Source organism: Dromaius novaehollandiae, chromosome W, assembly GCF_036370855.1.
Source record: "Dromaius novaehollandiae isolate bDroNov1 chromosome W, bDroNov1.hap1, whole genome shotgun sequence".
NCBI classification, from domain to species: Eukaryota; Metazoa; Chordata; class Aves; order Casuariiformes; family Dromaiidae; genus Dromaius; species Dromaius novaehollandiae.
Window position 1 is genome coordinate 28,833,856 of NC_088130.1, and position 10,317 is coordinate 28,844,172.

A 10,317-nucleotide genomic window follows, 5' to 3' on the forward strand; every position below is an offset into this window, starting at 1 on the left:
ACTAACAATAAAAAGAGGGAACAAAACTGCACAAAACGCAGCTTAGATCAGCTGTATCTATGTCAATTCCATTCTATTTTATGATGATGTATTCAAAATTTTAAAGGGAAATGAGAATATTGAAGTGTACAAGTAAGACTTCCATTTCACCAATCAGACTTTAACAATCTTCTCTTGTTCCTGTTCTCTTTTTTTCTTGGTGGTGGTGGGTGTTATAAAAGAGAGCAGGAAATGGAACTGGTAGGCCGGCACAAGAATCTTAGTATCATGACCCACTTGTTTTTATCAAGTAAGTAACTCAGTTTGTCAAAAACTAAAAAGAAATACAGAAATGAAAGACTGGCTTGTAAGCTTAGCCGAGGCAGGAAAAGGGGAGTTGTGTTTAACATTCTGATCCTTCATTTGCAGAACTTGTACTGCTCACACAAGTACTTACTGAAGCCAACTAGAAAGCAAAATGATAAGCTCACCGGGGGGAGGTGGCAAAAAAAGACCACACAGACTTTAGATCCTTAATGGTAGCAGTTATTTGATTTCCTAGTAGAGTGCAATTTGTTTAAAAAAAACAAAAAAAAAAAGCTTTACCCAAAATACCCTGACAGCTTTGTAAATCTGATTAGATCAGTTCAGACAGTTGGTGTTAATATTACTCTTTGCAGAAATCTTTCCCAGTTTCTTTACGAGGTCCTTATGTTTTAAAATAAATTGACTAGTTTCCTTTCTTTGCAAGCAATGCAACTAAGATCCTTGCTTAATCCACACAGCACAGCTCAGACAAATTTTTCAGATGTTCAACTGACAGCCACTGTAAACAGATACCCAATGATTTGACCTTCATATTTTTCAAATGTCAATGGCCTAAAGCCGTGACTTGCAATACTTAGGCGTAACTATCATAACTTCGTAAGAGTCCATTTGCTGCCATTTAACATTATGGAGTTGAGTTATTTTCTCTCTTATGAAGTGATTTTCACAGAGCTCTCACTTTTATGAAAACTAACGTTTCAGAGAAGTTACTTGACCATCAGGAAGAGCCGGGAATAATTTAAGCCCCCAAATCTGTGCGGAATTATGGTCATTTATATAACTATACTTTCCAGTCTTTCTTGAATACCTCACTTACTATTTGTTCCCATGTTGCAACTAACAGTTAACACTTTCCTAATTGTGTAGACTGTAAGTAGCAAAGTAACAGTCTCTGGCCATGTCCCCTCTCAGAATTTGTGTGTGTTTTCAAGGATAGATCCTCCAAAGGTAGTAGTGTAAACTGATAAGCGTGCAGAAACAACTAGTTGTTTATACATTACCATGCTAGATCAGAAGATGTCTTCTCCCAAATCGTTCTATTACACATAGCCTATGTATTTTTATTCCCACAATGTCATGGGGTTTGGTCTGAGGAAACTTTTTCATAACATCTTTTGGATTTTGCACAACTGCAGCGAGAATGAGAACACAGCATTCTTCTTCATTAAATAATGCAATACAAGAATTGCTCTTACAAAATACTACAGACAGAAAACACAATCAACTTTGAACTATTCACAACTACAGGACTCTATGTAGTTGCACAATCAGCACCTATCAGTATCAACTTCAAGGGGCACTCGTAACTTACCAAGCTGTTAAAAAAAAGGGGGAAAAAAAGTTAATTAGAACAAGAAATAAGAGTATTATAAGAAAACCCAAACTACAAGCACTGGCAGTTTGAGCAAGGATATCCAGTAAGACCCTTTATCAAGTTTCATTACTTTAGTAAATTCTGACTATTCTAGTAAAAATAGTCATTAAATGTGTAGATGAGCTTTGGATGCTACTCATCTTCAAAACAGGGTGGGGTAAGGTGATGCCATAGGACAGCATACCTGATAAATAAAGATCAGACAAACCCTAAGAAAAATTCTCCCTGTGGAGATATTCTATCAAAATAATCTGGTAACTTTCCTCTAGTACTCATTTATGAAAGCATTCAGCTCACTTTGTTTTCATATAGAAAAGATTAGAAAAACTCATGCAGGAAATTCTTAACGGAGAATAGATATTGCTGTTTTCTTTTCAGTCTCCTTATACTAAACCATCCCTCACTTAACTTACACTGTGTACTTCTTGATTTCTTCTAAGGCTTGTTGCTGCTGCCAGCTGTTCTGACCAACTCAGCTTCTCCAAATGACTGACCCTGTGCCCCTGTCCACAGGCTACATGTCTATAAAATATAATATTTTATTTTACATTAGCAGATATTGTGAGCCTCAAATGTTTGAAATAATATTTGAGAGACTAAAGGTAGAAGTACATTTCATAAGCTCTCAAACAACCTGAAATATATAATATGGCATCTTATATTACAAAGGACAAAAAAGAGCAGGTATTTTGTTCAACTAACTTAATATGTTAAAAATAATAATAATAATAAAATAATAATACTGTTAAATAATAATAATAAAATAATAATACTGTTAAAATCCCTACAGTATGTCACAGACATCTTTAAGTAGACCCTTTGGGGGGGGGGGGGGGAGGAGGAGGAGGGAGAGGGAAGTCAACGCTTTTGACAAAAGTATTTTATACAATTAGATTTTTCAAAATTAACTTGTTGCCTTTATTAGCACACTTGACAGTTGTGAAAGATAATTAGCAAGGGAAGCTTACAAAGTCAATGTCACTCATTTACATTTTTCTGTTTGCAGTACAGACCATCCAGAATTAAGAATATCGCTTAACTAGCGTAGAGAAATGGTGTACTAAGGCAATTAGTTTTCTGGTATCTAGTCTGCATACGATTTTTTTTTTTTTAAAGCTGAATAACACTGCATATTTCTTCTGGAAAGAATAATTCTCCCACCCACCCCATTTGCTTATGTTCTTCCACTTTCAGAACTGGATGTTAGCTTTAGACTTGCAGGTTTTGTGTGAAGGTAGACAGATTTACTGTAACACAGAGCTGAGGCAGTTGCATGCATTCCAGTTCTGGAAAAAGCAGGCTGTTCTATTCAGCTTCACCTGTTCTCCTCCCCCCCCACCCCTTTATCTTTCACTTCAAGGTTGCCATCAGTAATGTGTCCATCCATATCTGTAGTAAGCACAGCTATATAAAGTAACGATTATTCCAGATGTAGGCTCATTTCTTTTTCTTCCCTTTGCCTTTCTTGCCTCCCTCTCCTTGCTGGAGACTTTGTTCACTACCTCCCATTTTTTGTGTTCTCGTTTTCAGTTTGGGAATAGTTTCTGCAGCATACAGCATCACTGATTTACCTAAAAAAAAAAAAAAAAGAAAAAAAAGAAAAAAAAAAAGAACGCACAATGCATACATCATATGTTAAGAACATTCATATCATTTTGAAAGTTAGAATCTTCAGCCCCAGCTCAGATTTTTGTTAAAACAGATAGAAAATGCAGAGGAGTTCTTGCTTTCTGCATGTAGCTGGAAGTTTGTGCAAAGCTTTAGTCAGATTTTTTTTTTTTAAGTGCAGGACTGACAAAAGTGTCACAGCTCACTAGAACCTTGTCATTATTTAAACCAGATTATGACCTCTCTTGCACAGCCATCAAAACTAAGGTATCCCCTTTGTGATTACCTGCATCAGAGTGGCACATGACCTCACAGCCTCTAAAGCATCTACACCCTGCCTATGACTCTCCCCCCTCACTTTCCAACAGCCAAAAGTAGTTGCCTGTTTATTCTGTGCCAGCAAGTATAAGCATCTTTAAAAAGACACTACCATCTCCCACCAGGAACACAGCTTTAAATAGTCTCCTTACCAACAGCATTCTTAGGCCACTCTAAATTCAGCATTCTATTTGCTCTGTCTTTCATACACATACACACACACACACACACACACACTTCTTCAGATATTTCCTTCCCTTTTGCATATTTTTTTTCCTGACAAGTAGGCAGAATGTAAAAGCTGCCACATTTATTTGTTTACTGATTAATAAGAATAGCTCATCTTGCATGACAAGTAAATTATGGAACTTTCAGGATCTTTCCCAAATTATTTTTAATTTATGAAAATAAATACACACTCAATGTTGTAATTTATCAGTTTGCCACCTGTACTGATGCTTAACTGATGCATGTAACCTAAGAAAAAGGTGGAATTTAGCCATTTTAATACCAACACCTATTTTGAAAGATGACACCCTTCCCCCTCCCCCAAAACCCTGAATGGTCATTTTGTTCACTACAGCAATCATGCAACTTTCCCCCAAATCCTTTTCAATTTTCATTTCCAGCACTGAAGAAAAAGCAGGATCAAAGACAACAGCACTTTACAAATCCCACTCCCTTGCTTTATTTGCCTGACTTAAACAGGTGAATTTATTTGATGTTAAGTTCCAAAATTTGTAATAGTAAAACTCATTGAACATGCTGATAATACAAGACAAACAAAGCCTTCCTGTTTTAGTAACAGTTAAAGCATCTAACCCAAATGCTCTACTCACGTGTTGGAAACTGAGGTAAACATGGGTTGCCATCATCTTGTTTGAGCTGAATTCGTACTCTACCCCTGTACTGCACATCACGATTCCACTCTCTAGGATACATCTTATTTTTCTGTCATATGAAAGGAAAAGCTTATTTTACTAGGAATATGAAGTACTGGAAAGGTTTTCTGTGCAAGTTTTCCAGGCAAGCTATGCCAGTCACAGCAGCCTGCATGGAATTCTTCTAAGCAGATCAAAACCAGAACCACAACTCTGCATCAGTGTCATCCATCATTTAGCCAGTGCAGTAAAATCCAAAGTAATAGCTTAACTTTTCCAGAAGCACTGTTACAGCCAATTTACTGAATAACCTGCTACAGATTCTGTTGTACTATTCCACCAATCTGGATCATAGTGACAGAGGTTTTGTTTCATCTCCATAGCCAGGAACCTTTCTGGAACATCTTGAGACAACACATCAATGGGTAAGAGGCTGAGGCCCACTGATTTTGGATACTTGTATATTTTGTTCCCGTTAAAGTAATGTTACAGGCTTCTTGCTTGTACTGGTTATTTTACAGGCTGTGTAATACTGTGTGTTTACAGGTGTGCAATAACAGGAATACTGTATGTTAGCCTTCTTCTGAAAAGCAAAGTGATTTTTTACAGACTTTTGGATGCCAGCCCTTAAACTCTTTGCTCAATTTTCTATTACATTTTATTAAAGAAATTAGGTCCTTCATCAATATTTTACAATAATAATTAATTCTAAAAAGAATAAACCGTGAAAGAAGTTCCCTCTCTGGAAATGCAGACTCATTCCCTAAGAAAGGTGATCAAGCTGAACTGTTTAAAGACTGTTTAAAGATTGAGTTGATTACTGCAGTACTGAAAACCTAAAATTCTTAGGCTAAAACATGACTTCCACAGAGGTTTCAAAGGACCCTGAAGATTTCATGCAGCAGAATCCTATTCCTATAGGACATTCTTTCCAAAAGTTAATCATCTTTCATTATAGTTACTTTTTAATAGTTAATTTGTATAGTTCCAGGTTGCAAAATTAGTTTTTCTGGCTTTCTCCATTATGAACTTCTGAGCATCTAGTATAGTCTTCTCAGAAGGATATACACATGTGCAAGTGTGTACATATATATATATTTTTTATATATATATATATATATGTATCTACACACACACAAAATATGAGTATATTTTACAGTTTTTTTGTATAGGCTAAAAGCATCATTATCTTCGAGATATATGTGATTCTTACCTTGTATACAGTTTTCCAACATCTATTTAAGCATTACATTCAGTTATTGCTTAAAGAAAACAAGCATCTTGGCTCATGACCGAAGCTTTTCAATTACAATTTGTCCTTGCTTGTGAGAAAAGACATAATGAAAGAAAAACTGAGGCCCATACCAACTTTTTATTACCTCTACAAGCACATTGAATCCAACTGCTGCACACACATCTTGGATTTCTGTAGATGTTGGATTTTCAACAGCCTATTGAAACATGTTACAGTTACTCATTTTTAAATGGTGAATTACCTATACAGCAATAGTTTGATTCAGGATTTCCCACCCTATACTCTGCAACTAAAAAAAGTGGATGGGGAAAGGCAAGGCGCTTCAAGTTACGACAAATCTGCTGGAGTCATTTCTGAGCCCTTCTACAGTCTAGAAAACATCAAAAAGAAGAAAGACAAAGTAGAGATGACACATCAGAAAAAAACAGGAAAGATGATACAGAATTATTTAGGACAGGGGAGAAGGTAACAGAATTGCCTAGGAAAAAATAAGAGAAATAAAGTAACATTTATTATACTAACAAAAACCCAAGAATGATGTATCAGTAATAGTAAACATATAGCAAGGAGTGAGAGGAAAAGAAGGGAATTTTTCCAGGCACAAGACAGCAGATCCCTCCCATAAATACAACTTTGATCAGAACTTATCTTAATATACCCATATTCTGTGCTTTGCCCCTTTGCTGCCATCAAGGACAGAACTTAAAATGGACACGGTACATAGAGTTAGTAGTTGTTGCTTTTAATGCATCCAGATATAGTTATAACAATCTTACTCCCTTACAGTACTTTTAACAAAGAATTCTAGGAATATAAAAGGCTTCTTTCACTGCTTAGAATTGTTTTTTCTGATAGCAGTAAGAAAAAAAAAAAAAAACCTTAATCTGCTTCTTGATCAGATAAGTCAGATCATTGAACACACAAGCTTTAGCTTACTACTGCTGTCTGTATCACTTCTAAATTCAGCAAGTAAGTTCTGTAGTAGATTATCAAGTGTATTAGTTTTCAGTACTTCATCTTCCTGCCAAAGGCGTTGCTCACATGAAAGTAGAGACTTAAACCCAATGCTCTTCTAAAAAAGTTCACATGCTGACACTAAATTATCTTCAAATGCATTATAATTTTGAGTTATCAGTCTATTTGCTGAGACGGATAGGGAAAATCAACAGCTTTGTCTGAGACTTAGCTTTATTTTCCAACTTCCCTACATACTACTGCAAAGCAAAACACTGTATTTCCCTGCCATCCACAAATTCCCTGCCATCCACAAATTACTTTGTCTATAGGTATCCTTCTTCCTTCTGCTATTGTCTTCTTGTTATTTAAATATGCTGGATAAATGCAGATGAATCTAGAAGAGAAAACATTGCAAGATTAAATAAGTAGTATCAACTCCTTAAATTGTTTGTGCAATGATAAAACAAAAAAAGACAGCCTATTTCACTCCATACAGGAGTTCCCAGAGCAGTTTTAGAACTACCAGCTTTTTTTCCTTGACTAACTAGCAAGACATCGCAAAAACCCATTTTCAATTATTCAAGAGACTATGTAACCATTCGGCTGAAGCCATCTTTGCAAGACACCAGTTTCAGCGGCAGGATGCAGACAAAGAAAGGGGCTATCTCCTAGGCTTTTGAGGAAAAAATGAAGCTGAAAGAGCATGTTTTGACCCACAGCATCTCAAAAAAATAAAATCCAATATACACATTTCACTCAGAAGAATTACGGAAGCTTTCCTTGAAAAGCTATAGTACCCTCACTGCTGATTAATCTCAAGCTCTTGATAAAAAGCAAATCTATGATAAAAATGCTATCCAAATTTAGACAAGTTACACAGCCTCTGAAAAGCTATGCTTAGAGACTTGCTAGAGTTAAGATTTTTCAAGTGATTTAACCCTTTTCAAACATATATAAGGACAAGGGTGACAGAACTTCACTCTTGCTTCTCATCAGGCAAAAATACTAGCAGAGCAGAGACTAAGCAAGTAGAAAATGAACAAATTATCTGGAGCAGATTGGTATTCTGGGAGCTGGAGACCAACAAGGAGTCACTGCTAGGAAATAAAAGGAAGCATCTCTGAGGAGAAAGTCTGCCTTAAGAAAATGTATCTTGCTGACCCTGAAATTAGCCTCAACCATCTCAACTCTCACTACTCTTCTACTCCCAAATACCCTTCTACTGATATTTTCTTCTATTAGTTACAACCCTTTTCACAAGACAGCTACTACTTTTACATAAGTGGCAGAGATCTGCACAGGAAAGTTCTAATCTCATTACTGGAATTCACAACCATCAACATACTGCACTGACCACCATCTCCCCTCAGTTTACCTCTTGTGAGGTATAGATGCATTACATTAAAAGAATGATATGGTAGTGCAACATCAAGCACTCCAGCATCAAGAAAGGCTAAATTTTCACTTCACACATCAACAAATAAATGAGTTATAATAATCTCCTCCCTAACACCCTTGTACCAGCTGAACCTTCTCGGCAACGAATCACAGAGGTGAGTGAGTGACACCTGTAGGTTCCTCGACTTGCTGCAGAGCACATGGGCTGCACACCTGAATGCTGCCCCTGGAAAACTGAGTTGTGTTCACCACTATAAGAAGTGCTTGGGGAGACTAAGCATTTCAGCTACACTAAATTCAGTACGTGGCCATTAACCATGTTGTATTTGTCACTGATCTTTGAAGACACGCATAATAGAAATATTAACAACAAAACACAACTCTCCAAGTCCTCAGGACCTCACGCAGAACATCTGGAATACTCGTTCGCTTTTACATATGGAAACCTGACGCAGGCAGTTAAAATGTTCCTCATACGAACAGCTTAAAGGTAAACGCAATCCTGCCGTCCCCAACAAAAACGAGACAGCGCAAACCAGCCCATCGCGCGTTACACTCCGAACCGGCAGCGCCCGAAGCAGCCCGACAACTCGGGGGCGCGGCCGAGGCAGCGCCGAGGGTGAGCACGGGAGGGAGCCTGACCCCCTTCCCCCCGCCCGTCAGGCCCCTTCCCGACCGCCGCCGCCAGCCCAGCGCCCCGGGCTGCGGCCCCAACGTACCCCCTACCCCCGGCCCGCTCCAACCAAACGGGTTAGGGCGGGCCGACAGCCCTCCGAAACGAGGACCGCAGCGGAGCAGGCACGGACGGCACAACCCACGTTACCTCTCCTTATCAGCCGGAGACGCGGTGGCAGCGGCAGCCATAATACCGGCGGCAGCAGCGGCAACTCCCCCAGCCGTTACAGCCGTTGGTCTGGCCGCGTCACACCGCCCTGCCCCCCACACCAGAAATCCTGCCCCCTCCTTTCCGCAGACGGGGATTCCCGGCATTCGATTGGGCAGCGCTGCTGTCCCTAAAGCACGCCAGCCTGTAGGAGGGCGCGACGTCGCTCGCGGCAGAACGCGCGTGCGTCTTCCGCTGCGCAGGCGCCTATGCTGAGGGGCGGAAGCGTTTGTGGGAAACGGTAACAAACGAGCGGGTGCAGCACAGGGACCGTTGAGCAGAAACGGGAGGTGAAACACTGAAGGTCGCCTCAGCTCGGTGACTTTGTTCTTCTCAACAGCAAGAGTGAAGTGAAGAGCCCTACCAGCAGGTCGACGTTTCAGTGCGAGGGGCTTCGTTAAAAATGGCGCCCGGCTGCCAGGGCGTCCAGAAGGAGCCTGCGGCCTGCCGCTGTGGATTTGGGGGGCGATACTGTGGGGCAGCTCGGGGTGCGGAGACTTAAAGACTCGCCAACACAAAAAACTCAACATCTCATTTGCAGAATGCTGCTTCAGTGCAGCTTCCTGGAAAAGCCAGTACTGCTCACGCATGTCGGTGTGAAATTCACTGACACTACCAAAATGTTCATAAGGACAGGACACATTATCAAAGATTGTTTCAGTGCTAAAACTGTGGCTCGTGCAGCCCAGGTACCCAAGGGCATGACAAGTGAACCAGGTCTTTGAAGCCAAGAACTTCTTGGTCAATGTTTTAAATGTTATGTGAGGATGATCCAGTACTAAGAAATCTTTATGATAACTTGCCAGCATTTCAGGATGCTTCAGTTACACCAAATGAAGTATTCTGCATGTGCGGAGTTTCCAGAGACTATATCAAGGGTGATATTCAGAGAGCAAATTGAAGTTGCAGTTCAAGCTGACAAAATGATTGCTATGTTTTGTGATTGCAGGCAGTAACAGTATTATGCTTTCTGTTAGAGGGTGTGTTCCTGTTGAATGTTTTGTACAGTCTCAGTAGTGAAAGATCACCTGGAGGTTTGGCAACAGCAGTCAACTCTGTCCTTCATGAACATGAAGTGCACAGACTTACTGCTGGTAGGACAGTGCAGCAGTGATGATGAGTAGACTGAATGGAGTACAAGCCCTAATGAAAGATGAATTCCACAGGGTACATCTTGTGCACTGTTACAGTCACCAATTAAACCTTTTCATGCAGCAGCTATGCTCCAGGACACACAAGGAAATGAAAGTATTTTTGCACATTTTTCTGCGTTGTCCTGTTTTTTTCTGCTTCAGTAAAACATACGGCTTTATTCCAAGATGAAGTACTGACTAGG

The 10,317-nt window shown here is 39.5% G+C and overlaps 1 protein-coding gene across 1 annotated transcript; it reads right to left on the reverse strand.

Annotated features, from left to right (window-relative positions):
- Positions 1–2,575: 2,575 nt before the first annotated feature.
- LOC112995249 (signal recognition particle 19 kDa protein) lies at positions 2,576–9,103 on the reverse strand. Its single transcript, XM_026120119.2, has 5 exons — positions 8,922–9,103; positions 7,019–7,094; positions 5,868–5,939; positions 4,447–4,558; positions 2,576–3,252 (listed from the first exon to the last, which is right to left on the reverse strand). Exons 1-5 carry the CDS (start codon positions 9,086–9,088, stop codon positions 3,119–3,121), a joined length of 561 nt encoding a protein of 186 aa, XP_025975904.2. The 5' UTR covers positions 9,089–9,103; the 3' UTR covers positions 2,576–3,118.
- Positions 9,104–10,317: the final 1,214 nt, after the last annotated feature.

Bases quoted from the DNA above. Each gene is read 5' to 3' on its own strand.
- LOC112995249 (XM_026120119.2), bottom strand. From the start codon at position 9,088: ATGCCGGGAATCCCCGTCTGCGGAAAGGAGGGGGCAGGATTTCTGGTG. The intron at 7,095-8,921 runs GTAACGTGGGTT...TTTCTCTTCTAG, and splicing joins TCTCCGGCTGATAAGGAGAG to ATTCATCTGCATTTATCCAG. The intron at 4,559-5,867 runs GTAATAAAAAGT...TTCATATGACAG, and splicing joins GATTCAATGTGCTTGTAGAG to AAAAATAAGATGTATCCTAG.